The 26,392-nt window shown below is 36.4% G+C and overlaps 4 protein-coding genes across 6 annotated transcripts in view; 2 read left to right on the top strand and 2 right to left on the bottom strand.

Annotated features, from left to right (window-relative positions):
- The window catches only part of LOC136036244 (cytochrome b5 reductase 4-like), a 31,263-nt gene extending 30,959 nt beyond the window's left edge, over positions 1-304 (bottom strand). The window contains exon 1 of the mRNA XM_065718360.1: positions 194-304. Within this exon, the coding sequence (XP_065574432.1) occupies positions 194-224 (31 nt within the window). The 5' untranslated portion in view covers positions 225-304. The remainder of the gene's footprint in view (positions 1-193) is intronic.
- Positions 305-598: 294 nt separating this feature from the next.
- On the top strand, positions 599-6,192 carry LOC136036256 (uncharacterized). Of its 3 annotated transcripts, none has more exons than XM_065718406.1 (3): positions 599-640; positions 3,076-3,246; positions 5,499-6,192. In XM_065718406.1, the coding sequence occupies exons 1-3, from the start codon at positions 637-639 to the stop codon at positions 6,119-6,121; spliced, it is 798 nt and encodes a 265-aa protein (XP_065574478.1). In that variant the 5' UTR covers positions 599-636; the 3' UTR covers positions 6,122-6,192. The 3 variants fall into 3 exon arrangements, with proteins under 3 accessions (XP_065574478.1, XP_065574462.1, XP_065574468.1); XM_065718390.1 differs by lacking the exon at positions 599-640 and adding an exon at positions 647-880; XM_065718396.1 differs by lacking the exon at positions 599-640 and adding an exon at positions 1,098-1,205.
- Positions 6,193-7,336: 1,144 nt separating this feature from the next.
- Positions 7,337-13,150, bottom strand: LOC136036273 (putative nuclease HARBI1). The gene is made up of 3 exons (XM_065718417.1): positions 12,994-13,150; positions 10,904-11,082; positions 7,337-8,400 (listed from the first exon to the last, which is right to left on the bottom strand). The coding sequence occupies exons 2-3, from the start codon at positions 11,063-11,065 to the stop codon at positions 7,366-7,368; spliced, it is 1,197 nt and encodes a 398-aa protein (XP_065574489.1). The 5' UTR covers positions 11,066-11,082; positions 12,994-13,150; the 3' UTR covers positions 7,337-7,365.
- Positions 13,151-23,191: 10,041 nt separating this feature from the next.
- Positions 23,192-24,331, top strand: LOC136033956 (zinc finger MYM-type protein 1-like). The gene has a single exon (XM_065714984.1). It carries the CDS (start codon positions 23,192-23,194, stop codon positions 24,329-24,331), a length of 1,140 nt encoding a protein of 379 aa, XP_065571056.1.
- The last annotated feature ends 2,061 nt before the right edge of the window (positions 24,332-26,392 follow it).

Raw genomic sequence — 26,392 nt, forward strand, 5'->3', positions numbered from 1 at the left:
TTCCAAAAGTGATCAAAACTCAGTGCCCTCCAGGGGGAGAATGGGTGAAGGTAGATACTTCAAAACATCTTCCTGTGTTTATGCTTTAATTGGTACATCCATCCCTAAAGTTTCATTTTCCTAGCCTAACCACTTTCCAAGATGGCAAAGAGAAGCTTGTCTATAATTTTACTGTAAGACTTCAGTAGTTTACCAGTAGCAGAAGCAGTTGAAATCGTTAACATCTTGCTGTAGGAGAAAGTCTATCTTGTTATATCAAATAATACAATGTTTCAAATATTTGAAATAGCCGCCATCTGCCGTTAGGCAGGGCTTCACTTTGTTTTCCACCAATATGGGAACAAGCCTAAAATATTCGAGGCGTTTTCGGGAAGAAAACTTCACTTTCGGCGATAAAATCGGGGACGAGGTTTTGTTGCAACTTAGGGTGCGTTTCTTTACTTGTCCGATTATTAATCTGATTAATCCAAGCGTTTCTTTAGACACATATGACGTCAGAGGTTAGTCGGATTATCCCCACAAACGCTCAAGATTACTTGTCCGTGGGCTGGCACTTTATAACCCCCAAATAAAAAGATTATTTGAGGATTGTGTCGTCAGACGACCATGTGCATGTGACTCACCTGTTGATAAGCTATGGGTTTTGTAGATAAGCTATGTTTATAGTGGAGTAGTATGATTAATAATTCTAAGGAAGCCTATCAAGTCCCTTGGGAAGAGGGTGGGATTCAAGTTCTATTTGCAATTGAACTGTCTATTGAGTTTGTAAGTTCAGTTCAGAAATTTCAGATGGAATATAGGCATACTGACAAGACTTATAAAATTATATGCAGAGAGCATAGTAATACAGTTATATTGGAGATTACTTCAGATTTAGGATGTAAGTAGCATAATCTTGTCTGTGCTTATAAAATATTAAGGTTTTCTAGAGAGCTAGGCCTAGCTTTCAAAGGCTAGTAGGCTAGGCTCTGAGGCACAGAACAAAGGTTTTTTATCAGTTAGAAAGGTGTGTTATTAGGAATAGAGCTTGGGAAAGCACATTTCCTACTACCATTGTTTCTTACCAATTGAACTGTCTATTGAGTTTGTAAGTTCAGTTCAGAAATTTCAGATGGAATATAGGCATACTGACAAGACTTATAAAATCATATGCAGAGAGCATACTAATACAGTTATATTGGAGATTACTTCAGATTTAGGAGTTTGTAAGTAGCATAATCTTGTCTGTGCTTATAAAATATTAAGGTTTTCTGGAGAGCTAGGCCTAGCTTTCAAAGGCTAGTAGGCTAGGCTCTGATGCACAGAACAAAGGTTTCTTATCAGTTAGAAAGGTGTGTTATTAGGAATAGAGCTTGGGAATGCACATTTCCTATTACCATTGTTTCTTATTTTACCCTAAATTTTCAATTTAAACAATCTCAATTTTAGATGTATTTTTTCCCTCTACTCATTACTTTTCCTAATCTCTCTCTAAGATAACAAAAAGTAGCTTTTCTAATAGTTTAATCTATTTAAAATTTTATGATTAAATCACTAATCGGACAGCTAAGAAATAGCCTAGACTTAGACCTACATTTAGAATTAATTTCATCCTGAATCCTAATATAGACCTATCATTTGTTTGTATCAGAGAACTTAAACTGCTCCCCCCTAATCTATATATATATATATATATATATATATATATATATATATATATATATATATATATATATATATATATATATATATATATATATATATATTATTGTTTTTTTATGTATTTGTGCTGTTGCGTTGGTGATTTCTCTTTTCATGATATATATATATATATATATATATATATATATATATATATATATATATATATATATATATATATATATGGTAAAATTCTAGTTGTTTGATGACTTTTTGCTATCTTGAAAAGGGGTTAGATTAGGTTAGGAAAATGAAACATTCTGGGATGAGTCTACAGGCTAAAGCATATCCCAGGAAGATATTTTAAAGTACCCACCTCCACTCCTTCTCCCTCTAGAGGGCCCTGAAATTTCCCTACATGACAGGTCTATACCTATTGAAATTTTGACTAAAAAACATTTTACCTTAATTTTCAGTTACCAGTTGCTTTTTCTCTGCCTTTAGTTCTGAAAATGCAATCCCTGTTATTTGAGTAGAGTTCTGAGCTAAAATTTTATGATTAAATCACTAATGGGACAGCTATGAAATAGCCTAGACATAGACCTACATTTAGAATTAATTTCATCCTGAATCCTAATATAGACCTATAATTTGTTTGTATCAGAGAACTTCAACTGCTCCCCCCTAATCTATATATATATATATATATATATATATATATATATATATATATATATATATATATATATATATATATATATATATATATATATATGGTAAAATTCTAGTTAACTGACTTCTTCTTATCTCAGAAAGGGTTTAGGTTAGGAAAATGAATCTTTCAGGGATGGGTCTACAGGCTAAAGTATGTCCCGGGAAGGTATTTTAAAGTACCCACCTCCACTCCTTCTCCCTCTAGAGGGCCCTGAAATTTGCCTACATGAACCTGTTGAAATTTTGACAAAACAACATTTTACCTTAATTTTCAATTATTAGTTGCCTTTTCTCTGCCTTTCGTTCTGAAAATGCAATTCCTGTTATTTGAGTAGAATTTTGGGCCATATCAATTTTTTTTTTCAAAATTCAGGAAATGTATTTGCATATCTTTAAAACCTTATAAAATGGAACTGAGCAAAGTTATGAAGCTGAAAACAATTTTGTGGTATTTCAATTAAGCAGAAGATCTATTTTGCAAGGTTTCACTTTTATAACACACATATTTTGAAGGTCATCAAAGGTCAGGGCCCTCTAGAAGGAGAAGGAGTGGAGGTAGGTACTTCAAAATACCTTCCCGGGACATACTTTAACTTGTAGACCCATCCCTGAAAGTTTTGTTTTCCTAACCTAACCCCTTTCTGAGATAGAAAGAAGTCAATCAACTAGAATTTTATCCATCAGTTTTGTTGAAATAACCACAATGGGTTGTCCTCATAATTCTCATTTCTTTTTTTCTAGCATCTTTTGAAAGATGGCCAATGGCTGATGTTGTCTCTTGGGGAGTAGATTTAAGTCTATATCCGATTTCAAATAAATTTTGTACAGATCAATTTACTCCAAGTTCATCTTATGCTGACACAGTTCAAGAAATACCTGCTGTTGAAGAACCTGCTTCAGATGTATCATTTGGTAATTAGTTCAAAATTTGTTTTTGTTAAATTAGCCTGCTCTTGCTACCATGGTTTTTCAAAAATACAAGTAAATATTTTAAATTCTTGTTTTCTCTTTTTGTATGCTTTTCTCCTATTTAAATTTTGTGGTTGCTATTTTGAACATCAATTTTTTTTTCTTTATGGCTATCGGTTATAAAATCATTTCCTGAACCAGTATGATTAATTTGTGTATAGCCTGAAGTTTTCTATAAATGTTTTAATGAATTTTGTTTTCTTTATTTCGTATCTCTGTCTGTAAAATACTTATAAATAATATATACATTACATTCTCTGTTGATTGTATCTTAGGGAAGAAAATTAGGAATACTGCTAGAAATATTGGTGAAAAAGCTAAATGTTAAATAGAGAGGAGAAAGGGCTTGTACAAGTATTTCCCAAGTGATAAATTAAGAGGGGATAGTCAATCTGGACTTGTTCCCATAGAAAAGAGCAAGGCCAAAGGTAAATAAATTTTTGAGAAAACGAGAAGCCTCATTCTAGGATGTCAGAATTTTGTCCCATTTTTCGGGGGTTCGAGTCATATTTTTGTTGGATTTCGGACAAGCACAGTGAAACCTCATTCATTTTGATCCACGCTTAAGCGCTTTCTTTATGAGCTTTGTGTTGAATGCCAGAAGCTTCCAGGCGTGTTCGTTTCCTGCCCTTTTACTAGAAGTAACAACAGAATAGAAAAAGCTTGAGTGTACAATGACAGAAAATATTGTGAGAAATTAAAAATGGAACAGTATGCCATTCTAACATTTATTTTTGGAGTATCTTAATAGACTTTGAGTGGTTGATAACTTGCCAGACGCTTCTTAAATGTTGCAATTGGTAGAAGATAGTCTTGAGCATATTCAATGCAGTTTTTGCTGGTATTCGAAGGTGAACTTGTATCCAGAACAGTTCTCAAGCAGACTCACTTCACCCACTAGTTTGGTAAGGGGATTTCCTCTATTTGAAAGCAATATAGGAATATAACCATCATTCTTGTAGCAAATTCCTTTAATTTGCTTGGGTAATTAAGAAAAGTATTTAATTTTTACCTATAAAACGCAATGTTGTATTCAAGTGCTATAAACCCTAATGGACAATAATTAAAATTTTGTTGTTAAAGTTTGTTATACTTTGTTTTGATGTTAAGTGGTTAAGTGTTTTTCTGTTTATAAGACTTGGTGAAGAAAAATCCGAATATTTGGCCTGGGGTTTTCAAATTGTGAACGCTGGAAGTAAATGGTGGGAAAAAATGCAGTTCTGGATGTCTAATTTAAAGATAACTTGAATCTAATTTAAAGATTCCAGTGTTAGAACAATCAGCTAGTTCTCTGTGCCTATTGTGTATTGTTTTCTAAAGTATGGATTATAAACTTTTTTTAGTAAACTTGACGTTTTCCAGGAATACTCAGCTGGTTCCATTTAAATGTGGTTCACATTTCTGATAGTGTAAGGGTATTAAAAAAATAAGCCGAATTTTGTAATTGTTTTCTATTACAATGGATCTTTCTGTATACAATAATTTCCATAATTACAATATATTTTCAATATAACCTTCTTCAGTGTCAAATAACTTCTTTATGTGATGCTTCCTTCCTTTACACTATTTTTAGGGAAATCTAGACATCCCCTCAACCTTCTAAAAAGTCCACAAGTAAATCTCCTTCACAGTCATAGAAAACGGTTACCAATGCCTTGGTGACAAAAATTTCACGTATTTTTTTTAATATACCTCGTACTATTGCATTTTGTGGTACTAGGAAGGTAATTTAAAGATTAACTGCATGCTATACAGGAACCAGCAAACATAGGTTCTTCAGTAGCTTCATGACATGGTCACTATTGGACAGTTTGAGCAGCTTGTACACTAAAAGGTATAGGACTGCTTGAGTCTCAGCTATGGTAAAAAGAATGTAGTATGGTAGAATTTTAGGACAGCAGTAACAAGGCAGTCTTTATCAACTACTTGAATAAGCAAGTTAGTTGGTACAACAGTGTTTAGATTTTTCCATGGACTTTCAAGGATTGTTCAATTATGGTTTCTTTTATATTAACCTGAAGATCCTGACGGGTACTGTTCTTTGGTTTACTAACCTGGTTACTTAAATGCCATCCCAATCTGGTCTCTTTTTCGGTGTTATGAAGGTCCCTAACTCCCTAATTTGGGCCATTGCTGACTACAACCTCCCGATTTCCCCATGAATGTCTATTTTTGAACATTCTTATTTTTTGCAGCTAATGATAAAAAGTCTTGGCCAAGGCAGCATATTGAGACACTGGTTGCCCTTTATCAAGAGCAGGAGGAAGCATCGAAACCAGTGAATTCTGTCTTCTGGAGTAGAGTCTCTGCTTCTTTCTTAGAAGATGGAATACATTACTCTTCAGCACAATGCCAAACAAAAATGAAAAACCTGAAAAGGCAGTACAGGGATCAAAAAGACAAGGCAGGAAGGAGTGGAGCAGGGAAAGTAGTCTGGGAGCATTTTGAATTAATGAAAGGGTTGATGGCCCCTAAGCCAGAGGGCACTGATGCAATAACTGCATCGAATAGGGGGAGTTTGAGAACCCCTGGTAACTTTGCATCACAATCAAGCCCAGTGCCAGAAGCAAGTGTAGGCAGTAAAGATGCAGAGCCTAAGAGGGCCAACAAACGGCGATGTTTTAGCAACGCAGAAGGATTTCAACAACTCAGTAATGATGCCAATTTACGGCATGAGGAACGATTACGATTTGAACAGAAAGTTCATCAAGAAAGAATGAAAGTTCATCAAGACAAAATGAAAGTAAAGCTTGAATTACTTGAAGTGAAAAAAGAAGCATTAAAAACAGTGAAAAAAATATTTGAAAAAATTGAATAGTTGTTGATTTCTTAAATTTAACTTTTATTTGAATTTACTTTTTTCTTTATTAAATTTGTAATGTTCCCTTTTTCCAGTATTTCTTTCTCACAAGGGGAAAAAGTGTCGTTATTGTGTTTTGACATGCCTATGAGGGTTGGTTCTAGGCATTTATCCTCTTCCCCAAAGAAAATAACCCCCTGCAAAAATTATGGTTTTCCAAATTTGAGATTTTTTTTTTTTTTAAGTTGAGAAAAGCTAAGGAAATTGGAAAAAAAAAGGAATTTACGCACAATATGTATGTGAAAAAAATAAACCGCAATCCAATTTTTGTTGAAAAGACTCATGTGAATCTGCAATTTTTGGCAGTAGCAGGTGGCAAAAAAAAAAACACCGAAAAGTTTAATAGGGTTTAGATTTTGCTTGAAAGCATAGTTGGCTTTTGGGAACAAAATATTCTAATTGTTTAAGTTTCATGGGCGAAAGCGTTGTCAAATTCTATGAGTAGTTTTTCTTATCTTCGAAGTGTAAAACTAACAAAGTTCGCTATTATTATAAATAAACAAGAGTTAAAAGCTCATATGGCACTTTTGACGAGACCAAGAGCTCATATGATATTAGCTCTAGCAAAATTCTAAGAACCAATACATTGATTTAAAAGGAAAATCAGAGGCTTAATGCTGGTCGGGATTTAAAATAATAGCTATGAGACACAATATCCTTCCAAACATCAAATTTCATTAAGATCCGATCACCCGTTCGTAAGTTAAAAATACCTTATTTTTCTAATTTTTCCAATTAAAAAATTATTGCCCGACAATTTGATTTCAGTGAAAGGAATTATTCCCAAACATTTTCTTCCCGCTGAAAATTCTATAGACAATCCCTTCACCCCCCTCCTCCCCTGGAGAAAAGTTCCTCGCGAAATATGTCCGTAGGTTTCTGAATTAAAAAACTTAAAAGGCACTTAAACTTCTACAATATGGTTCTCTGTTTTTTTTTTTTTTTAGTTTGGGAGGGATATACCTCACAGGGTAACGCATCGAAAACGGGAAATTGATATCTTATTCCATATGATTTCTGGGAATATTTCGGGTCTACGCTGTTATTATGAAAGTAATTATCTTCAAATAAATTTCAAGAGAAAATTCCACTTTACTCTTGATTAATATTAGATTGTGATACAATTAATTATGCTAACAAATGTTTAAACATAGAAAGTAACCTACTAATAAGTAAAAAACGGTAACTATTTATTTTAAAAATTACAAAAGTCTTGCAATGCGGTCCCTTTTTGCTCTGGCAGTGACTGTGGAATTATAGATGTTATTTTCTGAATTAATTGTAGCAGCTCCGCTTGAGCTCAGCTCTTCTGAATTTTCAAAATGGAGATCATTCTCGTCAATGCAAAAATTATGCAAGGTACATGCTGCAATTACTGATTTGGAAATAAATGCAAGGTCAGGGGAATCAAAAAACCTAAGTCTTCTAAAACGACACTTTAATATTCCAATCGCCCTTTCAACAGACATTCTTGTAGAAGACAGTTTAAAGTTGTACCTAACCTGATATCTGGTTAGGTTACCCGTATCTCTATATGGTGTTAGTAACCGGTCAGAAAGTGGGTACGCTACATCGCCGATTAAATGGCTATCCTCGGGAAAAAATAAAGTACTATTTTGTAGGTCAGTACAAATTTCTGAATGCCGAAAAACACGGGCATCATGCATGGACCCTGGCTGCCCTACATAACAGTCAGTAAATTTCAGGTTATGTTGGCACACAACCTGCAATTGGAGAGAGTGAAATCCCTTTCTGTTGATATATGTTCCCGAAGAATGTTGAGGGGTTCTGATTGGGATGTGGGTTCCATCTATAGCACCAAGAACCCCTGGAAAGCCAGCAGTAGAACTATTGGCAGAAATTATGTTTTGTGCTTCTGTAGCCCCTGGCCACTTTATTGTTGTTGATGCCATTTCGTAAATGGCGTCAATTGTTCTTCTTATGACTTTGAACACTGTTTTCTTACACACACCGAAGCGACATCCAACGGACCTGTAGGACTCTGGGGTTGCCAGAATCCATAGAGTTATGAGGAGCATCTTGTTGGGTGAGCATCTTGATGTTGGTCTTGTCTGATTCTGTAGCTTTATGTTAATTTTTCCTAAGAGAAGATCGAAAGTACTTCTATGAAGTCTAAAATGAGTTTTAAAATCATAATCCTGCATTCTCTCTGTGGCTATTTCTTCATATCCTGCTACCTTTGGTACACTTCGTCTCGATACGGTTGAAACTCTTGTCTAAAAAGGGGAAAAAAAATTATTAGGAAGTATTTTGAAGCAATGGATAAACACTGATTATGAAACCGAGAAGACATTATTTCTGAATTGTTTGATTTCGCCATTGTTATGAAGAAGAGCCTATTGTTCTGAAACCGAGCTGGAAAAATTCCAACTGGTATTAGATTCAAATTAAATTACAAAATGATTTTCATATTTAATTACTTTTAGAAATTTGACTTAATAAGGCATTCATAAAATACCCTATGGTACGCAAAAAGTACAGTTTGTGGTTGTTTTCCCATTCTTTAAAATTAAGATGTCAAAAAAGGGTTATATTAACCCCCCCCCCCTCCTGTAATGTTTGTCCGACTCGTAAAAACGTAGCAAAATTGAATATAAACTAATTTTTGATGAGTTATCTGAAAAAGTTCCCCCTCCCCACCAAAAAAAATTGTATTTTCTATGGGTAGAGGGAAGTATTTCCCGTTGGGCCGGGGGGGGTATATATATAACCCCCCGTTGGGTGGGGGGAGGGAAGCATATATATATATATATATATATATATATATATATATATATATATATATATATATATATATATATATATATATATATATATATATATATATATATATATATAAATAAGTTGTCTGTGTGTGTGTGTCTGTCGAGTGACGTCATGTTTGTGTGTCGACTGACGTCATGTTTTCGACTGACGAAATTACAGATCGGGACACAAATGACGACCGGGACACCGGCACATAGGGAATATAAATGACGACCGGGACACTCAAAGAGAAAGCGACCGGGACACAAGGAATGTTCGATTAGCAATCACCATCAACAAAGCACCGGGACACAAATTTTCGACCGGGACACAGGGAGTATAAATGACGACCAGGACATAAGTAAAAAAAAACTAAAAAAACTAAAAAAAAGGTAAAAACTACAAAAAAACTAAAAATAAAAAACAAACTAAAAACTAATAAAAAAAACTAAAAAAGCTAAAAAACTAAAAAAAACTAAAAAAGAAAAAAGGAAAAAAATGAAAAATAAAGGAGAAAAACAAAATTAAAAAAAATAAAAAGAAAAAAAAATAAAAAGAAAAAAGAAAAAAAACTAAAAAAACTAAAAAAAAAGTAAAAACCAAAAAACAAAACTAAAAAGAAAAAAAGGGGAAAAATACAAAAATTTATTTCATCATATACCATTTCAAAAACGAATGTGTATACAGACCGGGACACCGGGATACAAATGACGACCGGGACACAGGGAATATAAATGACACAGGGACACAACTACAACGGGGACGCCGGGGGGCACAGGGGGATATATAAATGACGACGGGGACACAGGGAATGTTCTATTAGCAATCACCATCAACAAAGCTCAAGGGCAATCATTAGAATCATGAGGTATAGATCTGAATACGGTTTGTTTTCCCATGGACCATTATATGTTGCATGTTCAAGAGTCGGTAAACCTGACAATCTATTTATATGCACAGACAATGGGACAGCAAAGAATGTTGTATATTCGCAAGTTTTACGTAGTTAAAAACATATATATATATATATATATATATATATATATATATATATATATATATATATATATATATATATATATATATATATATATATATATATATATATATATATATGTATATATATATATATATATATATATATATATATATATATATATATATATATATATATATATATATATATATATATATATATATATATATATATATATATATATATATATATATATATATATATATATATATATATATATATATATATATATATATATATATATATATATATCTATATATATATATATATATATATATATATATATATATATATATATCTATATATAAATCTATATAAATCTATATATATATATATATATATACATATATATATATATATATATATATATATATATATATATATATATATATATATATATATATATATATATATATATATATATATATATATATTCACAGGTGGGACATAGGGACACAACTACAATGGCGCGTAACTAATATGGCGCGTAACGACTTACGCGGACGGGGGTGCGAAGCGCCCCCACCAACTAGGTATATATATGTATATATATATACTAATATATATATATATATATATATATATATATATATATATATATATATATATATATATATATATATATATATATATTATGTCTCCTGTCTATGATGTCGTGGCATCAGCTGAAGCCAGTGAAATCAATTTAATGCATTTGTAAATTAAGTCGTAATAGCACGCACATAGTCAACAGTTTTGAGTAAGGGAAGGAAATCCTCTGACTAAGAAAAAGGAATTCTCAAATAATTAACATATGCAGTTTCCGCATTGATTGTATTGGTTAGTCCCAGAGATTGATTGCATGCAAAAACGTCAAACAAAACAATTTGCTTCCTCATGACAGTTGCTTAATTATGTAATATGCACACAAAAACTGATAAATCATAACATTGAAATACCGTTAAAATACTTGGCTCATTCAGCTCTTCCTCATCTTGATATAATTCATTTTCTGAGTCAGTAGACTCGTCATCCGAGTCAGTAGACTCGTCATCCGAGTCAAAAATTTCATTAACCAAAATCAGTGCTGAAATAAGATTTCTCGGCGCCGTCTGGGACATTTTGGGAGAGGTTCTACCTAAAATAAAGTAGAAAACTGAGCAATCAGAATAGTGAAACAAAACAGGGGAAAATCACATCTAAACGAATAAATTTTAAAAAGCACGTTTGTTTTCAATAAAAATAAGGAGGCAAGTTTTTCAGCACTTCTACAAAAGCTTCTAATTCTAATTAAATGGCCTTTAAGTTTTCTTAAATAAAATTTGGAAAGAATTGGGACCAAAGGTCAAAACTTAATGTAAAGAATGAGGCATCGAGAAGGGGCTAACCATTCATATACGAAATTTAGGTTTGTTGTAAGTTTTAGCGTTGCTCCTTATTTTCAGTTCAAAAAGCGTGGTTTGTAGTTGTTTTTTTTTTTTTTTTTTATCTGAGCTTGAAACCTCTGCATTAGTGTTCTCTGATACAGTGAATCTGATGGTGTGATTTTAAATACGAGTGTAAGATTTATTAAGTCTTACGGAACGTTTTTCCCTTATTTGATAATCAGGCTAATTTCCTCAGGCCTGTGCCGTTTGAAGGTTAATATTAAACATAATAAGTATTATTTATTTTAAATTTGTATAAAAAATTAAGTCTTTTGTTGTAACTACTGTTAATTTTTTGTTTTGTGCAATTGGGCCGAGTCGCTCCGTACTTACAGTTAGTTAAATTAAAACAAAATTATTTTTTTGAAAGTAAGGAGCAACATTAAACATAAAAATGAACGAAAATTATTATCGATATGAAGGTTTGCCCCCTCCTCAATACCTTACTCTTTATGCTAAAGTTTGTCCCAATTTTTGAAGTACGGCAACTGAAACACGGGGGCAGTTTAATTAGAATAGGAATTTTTTTTTACTATTAATAACTTTAGCGTTAACATCAAGGTATTGACAGGGGGCAATCCTTCATATGCGAATAAATATGCCAAAATTAATATACATTTTTCATTACTTTTTCATGTACAGTACCCAAAATTCAAAGCTGCATTAGTTGAAAAATATTTATAAATTAAATAAAAGAACAAGTTTTTCAAACTGAAAGTAAGGAGCGACATTGTTACTTAAAACGAATAGAAATTATTCCGTATATAAAAAAAGTTTTCCCTCTAAAGCCTCATTCTTTATGCTAAAGTTTGACTCTGTGACCCAACTCTACTTTTTAAAACAATGAAAACAGACTTTAGCATAAGGAGTGACGTGTTGAGGAAGGGGCAACCTCTTTTATGTACGGAATTGCTTCTGTTCTTTTCAAGTTTTAATATCGCTCCTTACTTTCAGTTAAAAAAAAACTTGTTTTTTATTTAGTGACAGAAAGGAAATGTGGCGTTTATCCTTATTTAAAGATCAACTAGCACGCAACTAGCCTCCTTCCAGTGTCCCCTTTTTCTTCTGAAGACATCCGAATGAAATTCTGAGATGGGCGTTTGATTCACGCTAAAAAAAAAATTTAGAAAAACATCAAATGTAAAATTAATATTTAATCGTCTCGCTGGGCAATACTGTTATTATGGAAGTAAAGAGAAATATTAGGCGCTAAAATGAGCAGAGTTTATTCTTTATAGGAGGGAGACTCCCCTTTCCATCCCCAACTCCACCTCGCGATCGCAGAAACTTCGGAGGGTGCTCACTACATCAGAATTTCAGAGCTCTAATCCTTTTCAAAGAAGTCGAAAGTGATTGAAGACCAACCACCTGCGATGGGGGAAGGGTCTGTTGAGGGGGATACTCAGTTTATTACCACGAACTATGAAAACAAATTTTGAACTAGCTAAAAAGCAGCTAATAATAATCGGTAACATAATATAACAGTTTCGTAACAACAACAGCAGAAAAGTAACTAAAACATAAACAGCTGTGCTGAAGTAGAATCTCCCCCCCCCCCAAAAAAAAGGCTATATTACCTGGTATTTGTAAATTAGGATGTACACAATAAAAATTTTACTTACTGCTGCCTCTAAAGATCTGTTAATCAATTCACGCTTTGTTTACACTGAACGGGGTCAATGACATACACGTGACCAATGTTGCTATTCTCGCAATTAATCTTGCCGTTTTCAGTGACACGTGGCCAGACAAGTATTTGTTGCTATCTTTTAGGGGTTAAACCTCGATTAGTAAAAATCCCATTGGACAAGTAAAGAAACGCACCCTTAGCGTTTACTTGCAAAAGGACACGAAGATAATTGAGAATCAAGGTTAGTATCCTGCAGCGGTTGACGATCTTGAAGTGCGATTGGCTGACTATCTACTAGGGATTAAAGCATACAAGCATGGTCACTTGAGCGCGGTCCCAATATGGCGTCAAAATATAACGGCTTAAATTTTCGAGTTATCCCTTCCAATTGTTGAGTATAGATTTTACAATAGGGAGTTTATACTCTGATTGGTTGAAAAAACATACAGCTTTTATTTTCTGTACGGGTGTTTCAAAAGTCTTCTCGGTCCGACGGTTCTACCTAGCTTTGGATGCTTAGACCTGCTTAAATCCTCGAGTAGAATTCAGCTTTTTCAATTTTCCATCTGTATGAAAAAGGCGATATTTTGGGACGGGAAAGCCAATGGAACTTTTTGAATGATGTAACATGTACTGGTAACAAATCTTGTTTGTAATGTGCTGTGCAGAAAAAAATATTACCTTCAAGTTTCAATTATGTCCAATTGTACAAAAACAAAAACAAAAAATGTCATTGAAAATCGCCATGAAGAGGTTCAATATCACTGCAAATAAGGAGACTACCTAAGACATAGGGAGCCACAAAACCAGAAACACACGTAGCTGCTTCTTCAGTAGTTGCAGAAGATTTAATATTTGACAGGAGCTTCGTCATTTGGAGGTCAAGGACAAGAGAAGAGGAGCTGAGATTGATCTTCTTCATTTCCACTTTGGTTTAAAAACTAGAAACAACTAATTTTGTCACCAAACAGTTTCGGTTATCTGTCTTTAAATCTTTGACGGTATTGAACAAACGATCAGCCATAACGTTAAAAAATGGCAGCGCATACATGTAATCTAAAACCTGTCTTAAGTTTCCAAACCTGGGGTTTCCACAAGGATATATCTGCTTACAGATACACTTCCAATACTCCTCCGTGGACAACGTACAGATCTCTAAGCCTGCCAAAGAAACCGTGCTCTGTTTACGCCATTCCCTGTCAATTAAAACATAGTTCCAAGAAGGCAGCCCAAGACTTCTCAGAAAATTTGTTAATCTAGGTGGGTTAAGTTTCAAGCATTGACCGGCTGAAGTAGCGTTTTGAACTCATAAACGTCACACTTAAATTTAAATCGGCTCTGTATCTGAATAATGGCCTCCTTGTAAAAGTCTCTTGCTGTTATGTTAATCTTTCTCATCTCCAACTGTGGGATATCTGGACTAGACAAGACCAAGGATGCCAACACTTCTTCTACAGTAAGCCCAATATAGACCTTCTGAACGTCAACATAATGGTTTTTGTCTTTTACGTCAAGAGCCAAAAGATCAGTACAGTTTCTGAGGTAGGTTCGATCCAAAAGGTTTATAGGTAAGGTTGCAATAAGCTTAAGTATTTCCGTCTTCAATTTATAGATAATCGGTGAGTTCGATTGAAACAATACATTAAAGTCAGTTCAAAGGCCTATAACATAGTCAACAAACATTATAAGAACCTTCATAAAAGGATTTTTCAGGGCACTAAGAGCAAGTTTATTGCCGTTAGTGAGGTCATCAAAACGGGTACTAGTGAAATAGAGGGATAATGTGTTCCACTGTTCAAAAATTCTTGGCACACTTGAATGGAGCGACAGCCACCAGTTATGTCCAGGAGCTGGAATTTTGTGAACTGGTGTAGCCGAGATATATTGAAATTTTTTTAGCACTGTAACTCGCCTAGCACCCATACAGAAATGATTGTATGTGTGGCGACATAAGTCTTCCAGAGTCTTAGTAAACTTCTTGCAGGCATACGAAGCAAAGAAATAATGGAGCGGCACCTAAACTTGACAACTACCACCCACGAATAATTGGAACTGATCAGCTTTGCTACCGAATTGCGACATCTCATCATCGAATTTGTTGTGTCGGCACAGACACCAGTCCAGCAGTTTCGCAGGGGAACTTGGTTTTCCTCCAGAACATCTAAAGCTGTTTTGAGTTTCAAAAACAGCGAAACCGCTGTTCCACTAAAATACTCCACAAATTCAAGTACATTAGCTACAGTATCAATCTGATTGTTGCGAAAGGTAGCACAAGTAGCCTAGTTGCTTAGTTGTACCAACATCAGCCGTCTTGTCGATAACAATAGAAAAAGGTTCGAATCTTAAGTTTGTCTAGTAGTCTTTGTTTGAAGTAAGGCCCTATTTCCTGTCTAACCAAGCTGAAGGCTTTTTGTCAACCTAGCCAGACTTTCTTAAGGACATTCTGGTGGGGTAAGGTTTGAAGAAAAGAAACAAGGGAGTTAGCAATTGAAAAGGGTAGGTTATGCTGGATGAGAAACGAAGCGATTCTGGCTTCAGTTTCGAGAACTGTTGCGGAGCTATCTTCACTCAAAACTCACTATTAGAAGGTGTTGTGTTGCTAATAGTAAGTGCATTTTTCTTATGATTTTTGGAAGCTGCATGTTCTGCTATATCGTTCCATCCTTTTTTGCAGGTGAGTTCAGCATTACACCACAAGCACACGGCTAAATTTTCATTTGGTTTCTTGGGAAGCCAGCCCTTAAACATATCTTCATTTTCCCAGGACTTGAGATATTTCTGAATATATCGGTCGTTTGAGCGTTTTTTCTTCTCGGAACTTTTCAATGAAACTTTAAAGGAATCATTACTCGAAGCTGCTGCATTACTATTATGGCTCAAAGAACTTTCTAACTTGTCACTACTGTCTTCAATAAACGCACTTCTGGCGCAGCCTTTCTTTTTCTCAACGGGGCTTTTCCTTCATTCGGATCTGACATATTCCCATCCCAACTCTCACATTTTTCCTTCATTAACACGAATCAAAACCAAATCCAGCCTGAAAGTGACAGAGAGCTTCAATTGTTTGTTAGCATAAAAATGAATAAAGAAAAAATTGTTAAATGATGAATCAGACTTTGGGATGAATGGGGATTTTTCAATAAATCCCCCCCCTCCCCGACCGTGGTCGGATCTGGTTCGGACAGTAAAATATGTCATCTAGGGCATATGCTTACTTTACATTCCAAGTCTCATTTAAATCGCTGCACTCATTTGACCCATATGCGAGCCACACAATTTCCAGGCCCCCTACTGTGGCCGAACACGACTTGAAAAAATAAAAGTCACATCTTTGACATCTCCGGTTCCCGTCCATCAAGTTCGACTGGAATCGGAGCGTACCCTATCCAATCCCTCGACTACAAGTATTTCACGAGTTTCCCGGTGGGCGCCTCCACCCCCCCCCCACAAATATCGGATCAGATCCAGACTTGACATGGAACATCTGAGACGATATTTCTTTCCACTTGCCAAGTTTCATTGAAATCCGATCACCCGTTTAAAAGTTATGCATGCCACTAGTTTCCGGATTCCCATCCCTCCACTCCCCCCACGATGGTCGGATCGGGGAAACGACTAATCTGAAGTTAGTCTGTTCGAGTCCCTGATATGCCTGCCAAGTTTCATCGTCCTATTGCATCAGGAAGTACCGATCTCGCGGAATTGCCAGAAATCTGGACCCCCCCCCAAGCCCCCCACAGTGCCCCCATATAGGAGGGGTTCTTCCCCCTCCTCTACACCCCGCTCTTCATGCTAAAGTTTTTCAGCATTTGTAAAAAAGTTACTTACTGTTTTAATAAAACGCCCTTTGTGTTTGAGGAGTCGTTTTTAAAGAATTGGGACAAAATTTAAACTTTAGGATAAAGAGCGCAGTGTTGAGGAGGAGGCAACCCCCCTCGTATATGTAATAATTCTTGTTATTTTTAAGTTTTAATAATGCTCCTTAATTTCAGTTGAAAAAACTTGTTTTTCTATTTAATTTCTGATCATTTTTTAAATAAAGCCAGGAAATCTGGCTTCACCTCCACGGAGAAATCCCCCTTGGAAACATCCTCTGAACAATACAATCCTGGTTAAAATTTACTGGGACAATTACCCTTAACACTTCCAAGCGTGAAATTGAGCCAGTAAATAGAAAGCAAGATATATAAAGAAATTTTGTATAGGAATTCTGGAAAATTTTTCCAGTACGCAATTTCCCCTGAAAAGTTCATCCCCTAGAAAAATTAATTTTCCATGGAAAATTCTCCCCGAGCTAAGTCCCCCAGCCAAAAAAATCGTCCTCCCCTTCCCACCCTAGAAATGTATGCATGCTTCCGAATAAGAAATACTATATGTAAACAATGGTCACATTTTTTAACTTGAAGACCTTTTCCCAAGAGCTCTGGGGTTTCATGTTTTCTCCAAAGACATTATTATTAGGCCTTTCAACGATGTTGAACAAAATAGCTATCTCAGATTTTTGGTCAGGGCAATTTGGGGGAAAATGGCGTGGGAGGGGGCCTAGTTGCCCTCCAATTTTTTTGGTAACTTAAAAAGGGCACTAGAACTTTGAATTTCCGTTAGAATAAGCCCTCTCCCGATGTCTTGGCCCACTGGTTCGATATGATCACCCCTGGGCAAAAAAAAAATAAATAAACACGCATCCGGGATCTTTCTTCTAATATGAAGTACAAAATTCCACATTTTTGCAGATAGGAGCTTGGAGCCTCTACAATAGGGTTCTCTTAATACGCTGAATCTGATGGTATGATTTTATTATGATTATATGAGTTCTAAGGGTGTTTCAGCCATTTTTTGAAAATCAGGCACATTTCTCAGGCTTGTAACCTTTGAAGGGCAAGACTAAACTTAACAAAATGTATTTAAAATCAGCATAAAAGTTTAGTTCTTTTGACATATCTATTGGTATCAAATTCCGTTTTTTAGAGTTTCGGTTACTATTGAGCCGGGTCGCTCCTTACTTACAGCTCGTTACCAAGAACTGTTTATAAGATAATGCTCAGACAAATCTTGTTGAGTTTCTTCTTTTGAAGAGGAAAGATAGAACAAAAAGCGACAAAGATAAGAAATTTCAAACCTAATAAGTTTTCGTCCGCATGAATTACTATGGCTAGCTTCAGTTTACCTTGCTTCAAAAAGTGTTTAATCACCCGACAGCAGTATTCGTGCATCATATTTTGTGTTTATTGATTCTAGGTTAAAATATAGAATCAAGGGAATGATAGCTTTGCAAGGTAATCCTACATAAACAAAAAAATAAATAAAGAAGTGTATCACATAAACCTAAAAAACCTATAAAAACCTACAAAACATAAAATTGAATAGCACATTGGACTTAATTGAATGAAATAAAAAAGACATGTTTTTTCAACTGAATGTAAGAAGAAACATTAAAGCTCAAAACGGATAGCAATTTTTAAGTATATGAAGGGGTTCACCCCCTTGTCAATACTCGCTCTTTACGCTGTTCAAATTTGGTTCCAATTCTTTAAGAATGACTCCTGAATCTCAAAGGCCGTTTGATTAGAATAAATATCTCTTTTGAAAGTACTAAAAAAAAAACTTTAGCGTAAAGAGCGAGGTATTGACGAAAGGGTGAACCTTCTCATATGTAATAATTTCTTTTCGTTTTAAGTTTCAATCCTGCTCCTTACTTTGAGTTGAAGAAACTTTTTTTTCATTTAATTTCTTATTCTTTTTTTAATAATGTTTGGAAATCCAGTGCCCCCTTGATCGAAAATTCAGCTCCCCTATGAAAAGTTTCTCCATGGAAAGATCCTCCTACATAACCTCCTCTGCTCGAGCTGCCCCCCCCCCACCAGAAAAAAACTGAAAACGTCTGTATACTTCGCAATTACCTATACTATTTATAAAAAAGGGCAAAGTCCACAAATTGAACACCTTCCCCCAGAGACTTTGGACAATTAAGACATCTTTAAAGACATATTTATTAGATTTTTCAAATATATTAAACAAGATGGCTGTTTCAAAATTTTGATCAGGTGACTTAGGGTAAAAAGAGGGTGGGATGGGGCCTAGTTGCTCTCCAAATTTTTGGTCATTTGAAAAAGGGCACTAGAACTTTTAATTTACCTTTGAATGAGCCCTCTTGCGATATTCTAGGACAACTGGGTCAATACGATCACCCCTGGAAAAAAAAATAACACGCGTCCTTGATCTTTCTTCTGGCAAAAAAAAATCCAAAATTCCTCATTTTAGCAGATAGGAGCTTGAAACTCCTGCAGTAAAGTTCAGTGATGCGCTGAATTAAATGGTGAGATTTTTGTTAAGGTTATATTACTTTCAGGGGGGGGGTGTTTTTCCCTTTTTTCGGACATAAGACAAATTTTCTCAGGCTCGTAACTTTTGATGGGTAAAACTAAATTTGATACAACTTATATATTTGAAATTAGCGTACAAATCTGATTCTTTTGATGCATCTATAGGTATCAAAATTCCGTGTTTTAGAGTTTCGGTTACTATTGAGCCGCGTCGCTTTTTACTTGAAGTTCGTTACAACGAACTAATTGATTATAGCTTCGTAGTTGAATTGATTATGTTTTTTGTTGTTGCTTGCTCTAAATTTTGTGTTGTTTTCTATGTTAATTATGTACAATTCACGTCCTACTTCTTATGGCACTTGATATCTACCAAGTGACATATAGCGATCGCAAATTCTGTTGGTCTGTCGGTCCCGGTTTTGCTACTTTAGGCATTTCTAGGTAAGCTAAGACGATGAAATTTGGCAGGCGTATAGATCAGATTAAATTAAAAATTGTTTCCCTGATTCGACCATCTGGGGGGAGTGGGGGGGCGGTCAAATCGGAAGAAATAGAAAAAATGATGTATTTCTAACTTACCAACGGGTGGTCGAATCTTAATGAAATTTGATATTTTGAAGGATATCATGTCTCAGAGCTGTTATCTTAAATCTGGATCGGATTTGGTGACATTTGGGGGAGTTGGAGGGGGGACCTAAAATCTTGGAAAACGCTTAGAGTGGAGGGATCAGTATGAAACTTGGTGGAAAAAATAAGCAGTTGTCCTAGATACGTGATTTACATAAACGGAACGGATCTGCTCTATTTGGGGGAGTTGGGTGGGGGAGGGTTAATTCTGAAAAATTAGACAAAATTAGGTATTTTTAACTTACGATGGAGTGATCGGATCTTAATGAAATTTCATATTTTAGAAGGACCTCCTAAATCGGATCTCTTACTTTAAGTTCTGACCGGTTCCAGAGTCATTAAAGTGGGGTGGAATTGGGGGGGGGTCTAAAAACTTTGAAAACGCTTAGTGTGGGGGGATCACGATGAAACTTGATGGGAATAATAAGCACAAGCTATAGATACGTGATTGACATAATTGGAACGGATCTGTTCACTTTGGTATGAGCTCTAGCAAAATTCTAAGAATCAATAGATTGATTTAAAAAGAAAATCAGAGGCTTAATGCCGGTTGGGATTTAAAATAAAAGCTGTGAGTCACGAGGCCCTTCTAAATATCAAAATTCATTAAGATCCGATCACCCACTCGTAAGTTATAAATACCTAATTTTTTTCTTACTTTTCCTCTCCCTTTAGCCCCCCAGATGGTCTAATCTAGAGAACGACTTTATCAAGTCAATTTATGCAGCTCCCTGACACGCCCACTAATTCTCATCGTCCTAGCACGTCCAGAAGCACCAAACTCGCCAAAGCACTGAATCCCACCCCCTAACTTCTCCAAAGAGAGCGGATCCATTACGGTTACGTCAATCACGTATCTACAACATTTGTTTATTCTACTCACTAAGTTTCATCCCAATTTCTCCACTCTAAGCGTTTTCCAAGATTTCCGGTTTCCCCCTCCACCACCCCCCAATGTCAACAGATCTTGTCGGAATTTTAAATAAGAGCTCTCAGCATAACCCACATTTGAGTTCTCAGCATATGTAAAATTGCCAGAATGGCCTTTTCAAACATTCCGTATTTAATTAATCTCCTCTTTTATTTTATTTGATTAATCTCCTTTTGATTCTTTTATTTGATTCTTTTATCTCCTCTTTTATTGCCAATGGAATAGAGCTGTTCCTTGAAGATAATAATTAACTAAGGGTGATTTCTGTAGTTTATATTAAAAAAGTTGTTCGACAAAAACGCTAATACCCTCAACTAAATACTGTGAAGTAAACAGAGTCAAAGATTCATTCCATGATTCATCGTTTTAGCTCAAATGACGCGATGTACGGCAAGCATCAAAAATCACATGTAACGGCTTTGATCCAATAAAATGCAGATTTCTAACTGTCTCAAAAATGGAAATAAAGCCTTAGAAGATCTAGTCAAATAAATAGGTTAGACTACATACAAGAGCAAAATATTATTATACTAATCCAATTTCAATTAGCCTTTCAACCTACTTATCATTATAATAATTTGGGCAATAATGACGCCTGAATGCCAAAAAGTACCTATAGGACTAATATAAAAGGACTAAATGTTAAAACTAGCATAATCATAAAAATAATAGTTTATGTGTAAACTCACTATGAACAAGAGCTAAGAGTTCATATGAAATCCGGACCCCCCCCCAAGTCCCCCACAGTGCCCGGATCCGGTCCAGTTATGTTAATGACGTATCTAGGACTTATGACTCTTCTTCCGACCAAGTTTCACCCCGATCCCTCCAGTCTATAAGCGTTTCCCAATATTTCCGGTCCCCCCTCTAACTCCCCTGAAAGTCACCGGATCCGGTCCGGATTTGAAGTGGGATGTCTGAGACACGAGGTCTAAATATCAAGTTTCATTAAGATCCGATTACCCGTTCAAAAGTTGCAAATACCTCAAGATTCCGGATTCCCCCTCCCTCCACTCCCCCCACGATGCTCGGATCGGGGAAGTGACTATTTCCAACTTAATCATTTGGGGTCCCTGATATGCCTGCCAAGTTTCATCGTCCTAGCGTATGTGGAAGTGCCCGAACTAGCAAAACCTGGACAGACCGACGGACGGACAGAAATTGCGATCGCTATATGGCACTTGGCCGAAGGGCAAGTGCCATAAAAAAAGAATACTCAGCGACCTATTCTTTGATACTTCGAATAACTATCCCATCTGGATGAAACTTAATAATTTACAAGAGGACACATCCAAGTTGCAAATTTTGTCGAGTATTTAGTAAACTAGAAATATAACTATCGGTGAAGTACTGGTAAAAGAAGTAACTGGGACATCACTTTTAATTTGTTTTTAATTAAAACTTGATTACTCTGTAGGATAGTGATGCTGGGACGTCAAGGGACAACCCATCGGCAACCGAAGTTTTACCCACAAACGAGCAGACCCTGGACGTGAGACACATTTCTGAGGAGACAAACCTGCGCGAACCACAAACGGAGGAAATGGCTTCCAGAACGATCAGTACCGATTTGTCCGTGAACCCGTATGATAACCCCTGCCAACCAGTTTTGACTGACTATCCCGCCACTACCATCGGGAATCGCACACGAAAATTTAACAGCTCCTATTTCTTGGCATACCCATGGCTCGAATATTCGAAAGAACAGGACTCGGTGTTCTGTTTCAATTGCCGACATTTCAGTGGATCCTCGCTAAGATCAGGCGAAAGGTATGGAGCTAGAGCATTCATTGACGTAGGATTTAGAAAGTGGAAAGACATTTCTGAACTGATACAGCAGCACGAAAACAGCAGCCGACACAAAGCATGTACCATTTCTTTGACTCAGTTTAAAGCTATTGAGACGGAGGCGGCCGAATCTGTTGCGTCATGCCTCTCCAAAGAACGCGAAAAGGAAATACTAGAGAATAGACAGTACGTAAAAGCTCTACTAAAAACTACAGCATTACTTGGACGGCAAGGTCTTGCGTTTCGTGGCCATGATGAAGGGGAGTCTAGTGCCAATCAAGGGAATTTCGTAGAGACAGTACATCTTTTAACAGATATCAACCCGGACTTGATGAAAAACTCTCGTAAGGCCTATGGCCATTACATGTCACACGAGTACCAAAACGACTACATTGAGGTCATAGGAAATGAAATCAAAAGTTCTATCACAAAAGAAATTAGAGAAGCAAAATCAAATCGTGTTCTTAGTGTGCTATGTTCATGACCTGAAAATCAAAGAAAGGGCCATAGGTTGCTACCACATGCGCAAGGTTGACGCTGAGAGTTTGGCCGACTTCATTTACAACGAAATAAAGGGTATCGGCCTTGACTGGTCAAAGTGTGTTGGACAGTGCTATGACGGGGCCAGTGTAATGAGCGGACACTTTTCAGGAGTACAGGCCCGTCTCCGGGAAAAAGCACCAAAAGCGGTGTACACACACTGTCATTCCCATAGACTTAACCTTGTCATTGGCGATTGTATGCAGAAAATACAAAGAATTTCATCAGTATTTTCAGTTTTGCAAACAGTTTACAGTTTCGTCTCCAACAGCAACACTCGATACCAGTTGTTCGTCGAAGCCCAGAAAACTGCCAATGTGCCTGTGCTAACGCTTGAAAGGACAGTAGTGACACGTTGGTCTTACTGGTATAGATCAGTGGCTAAGATCCTGGTTAGATATGACTGCATACTCGCAGTTCTGTCAGTAGTTCAAGAATCTTCTGACAGGGAGGCAGCGGCAGAAGCTATGGGCCTTAAGAACCAGCTAGAGTCGTTTCCCTTCATATTCAGTTTGCATGTCATTCACGAAGTTCTTGCAGTGATAAACCCTCTTTCTGAACAACTACAGGCAGCAGATCTGGTCATCTCAGAAGCTTGCACTTTAATCAGTGCAACAAAGAACGAACTGAGGAAAATGCGTGATGACGAGTATTTTCGTGTCCTATACGGCAAGTCTAAAGAGATGGCCATTAATGTCGGAGCTGATCTGTCGGAAACAAGTGCTCTCTCTTCAGCCATACCTGTTAAATCAAAACGAGTTCAGAAGATATCCGGAAGACTAAGAGACTATTTGACGACAACAACAATTGGAAAGCACAACATTGACTCCGAAAGCACAACAACGGAAGACAAAATGCGGAGAGAGTTCTACAAGGTTTTGGACAGAGTGTTAAATGAGTTTGAAGAGCGTTTTTCTGTCCAGCTGCCAGTGCTAGAAGCCACACGTTGCCTTAACCCCAAATCCAAAGATTTTATGGACTCAGATTTACTTCTTGTGATCGCGACATACTTCGATCAGGCGGGAATCGATACTATGCAGCTGAAGTGTCAAGCTTTAATAGCTCGTGCATTTGTGTCGCAGCTTCCACAGAAACCGGCAAACGCTTTAGATGTCTTCTAACGCCTCGGAGGATTGAAAGAAGCTTATTCTGAGCTTCTTAAGGTCGTCAGGGTAGTCCTCACACTCCCGCTCACAACGTGCTCAAATGAACGTTTTTTCTCTGTGTTGACGTTTGTGAAGGACTACCTCCGGACAACGATGGAAAACGAGCGACTTTCGCATTTGCTGCTTATATTCTCTGAGAAAGCTGCAGTGAAGGAGCTCAATTTTGAGAAGCTTGTCGACGACCTCGCAAAAATGAAGCAAAGGAGATATCCATTGCTGAAGTAACTGTACGTAAGTTTCTGATTTATACAGTAAATGTTCTATTTTGGTACTGTTTTTGGTCCCTAAATAAGCTGCAAAATGCGAACCCCAAAGGTAGTACGGTACCTAAAGGCATGTTCGAAAATTTTAAAATTTTTAAGGCTGGATGGGGGCCCAAGATCGATTTTTGGCCCCCCCTAAGGTTTTCTGAAATGGCGCCACTGGCTCTTTTCGAAGTTTCTACGACAACAAATAGCCATCTCAGAATTTCTTTCAGATACATTTCGGGAAATGACGAGGTGTGGGAGAGATTTTCTAAACTTCTGATCAATCTCAATTTTAGAAAGGGCACTAGAACATCTGATTGTAATCCAATGAGCCCATTCCAAAATTTTACGACAACTCTTTCTATGTAAACTTTATATGCCCCAGGGCATAATTTACAACCCTTGCTCCGAGGGCTCTGAGGGGTTGTTGTCCCCAAAGACATAATTTCCAGACCTTTCAATTAAGTTGAACAAAATGATCATCATCGAAAACATAATTTCCAGATCTTTCAACTATTTTGAACAAAATGGCCGTCTAAAAACTTGATTGAATGTGTTTGGGGAAATGTTGGGAGTGGGAGGAGGATCACTTTCGACTATTAAAAAAGGCACTAGCCCTTTCAATTTCCGATTGAATGAGTGCTTTTCCAAGTTTCTCCGACAACGTCTTCGATACGAAGTGGCCTGGTCTTAAAAAAAGAAATAAATAATACATTATGTACATGTCGCTCTTTACTTGTACAGCGCTATTGTGCTGCCTGAGATATCTTGTACGCCACCAGGGCATAACTTATAACCCTTGTCCAGAGGGCTTTGGGGTTTTTTCATCCTTTCAGACATAATTTTCGGCCCTTTCACCTACGTTTAAGAAAATGCCATCTTAAAATTCCGATTGGATGTGTTTGAGGAAATGGTGGTCATGGGAGGGGGGTGAGATGCTCTGCAATCACTTTCGGCAAAAAAATTGTACTTAAAAAGCACACTAGCCCTTTCAGTTTGCAATTGAATTAGCTCTTTTCGAAGCTTTTACGACAACAAATGGCCATCTCAAAATTAATTTCAGATACACTTCAAGAAAATGCGAGATTTGGGGGAGTTTTACTATTCTCTTATCAAAAGAGCGCTAGAACATCTGACTTGTAATTCAATGAGCCCATTCCGACATTTTATGGCCATCCTTTCTATATAAGCTTTATATGCCCCCAGGGCATAGCTTGCAACCCTCTCCCTGAGGGCTTTGGGGGTTTGTCATCCTCAAGGACATAATTTGCAGACATTTAAATTATATTCAACAAAATGATCATCCTTGAAGACATAATTTTCAGATCTTTCAACTATGTTGAATGAAATGGCTACCTTAAAATCTTGATTGAATATGTTTGAGGAAATGTTGGGTGTGGGAGGAGGATCGCTTTTGACTATTGAAAAGAGCCCTATCCCTTTCAGTTTCCGATTGATTGAGTCCTTTTCGAAGTTTCTCCGACAACCTCTTCGATACGAAGCGGCCTTGTCTAAAATATAATAAATAAATAAATAATACATGGTGTCAACGTCCCTCTTTACTTATACAGCGCTATTGCCCTACCTGTAATACCTTGTATATAACCAGAGCATAACTTATAACCCTTGTCCTCAGGGCTTCGGGGGGGGGAGCTTGTCATCCTTAAAGACATACTTTCCAGACCTTTCAATTACGTTAAACAAAACTGCTAAATCCCAATTTGTATTGGACGACTTTGGGGAAATGATGGGCGCGGAAGGGCGGTTA

This window comes from Artemia franciscana, chromosome 2, assembly GCF_032884065.1.
Source record: "Artemia franciscana chromosome 2, ASM3288406v1, whole genome shotgun sequence".
Taxonomy (NCBI): Eukaryota; Metazoa; Arthropoda; class Branchiopoda; order Anostraca; family Artemiidae; genus Artemia; species Artemia franciscana.

Bases quoted from the DNA above. Each gene is read 5' to 3' on its own strand.
- LOC136033956 (XM_065714984.1), top strand. From the start codon at position 23,192: ATGCGCAAGGTTGACGCTGAGAGTTTGGCCGACTTCATTTACAACGAA.
- LOC136036273 (XM_065718417.1), bottom strand. From the start codon at position 11,065: ATGTCCCAGACGGCGCCGAGAAATCTTATTTCAGCACTGATTTTGGTT. The intron at 8,401-10,903 runs GTATTTCAATGT...TCCCCTTTTTAG, and splicing joins ATGAGCCAAGTATTTTAACG to ACAAGAGTTTCAACCGTATC.
- LOC136036256 (XM_065718390.1), top strand. From the start codon at position 676: ATGATTAATAATTCTAAGGAAGCCTATCAAGTCCCTTGGGAAGAGGGT. The intron at 881-3,075 runs GTAAGTAGCATA...CTTTTTTTCTAG, and splicing joins GATTACTTCAGATTTAGGAT to CATCTTTTGAAAGATGGCCA. The intron at 3,247-5,498 runs GTAATTAGTTCA...TATTTTTTGCAG, and splicing joins TGCTTCAGATGTATCATTTG to CTAATGATAAAAAGTCTTGG.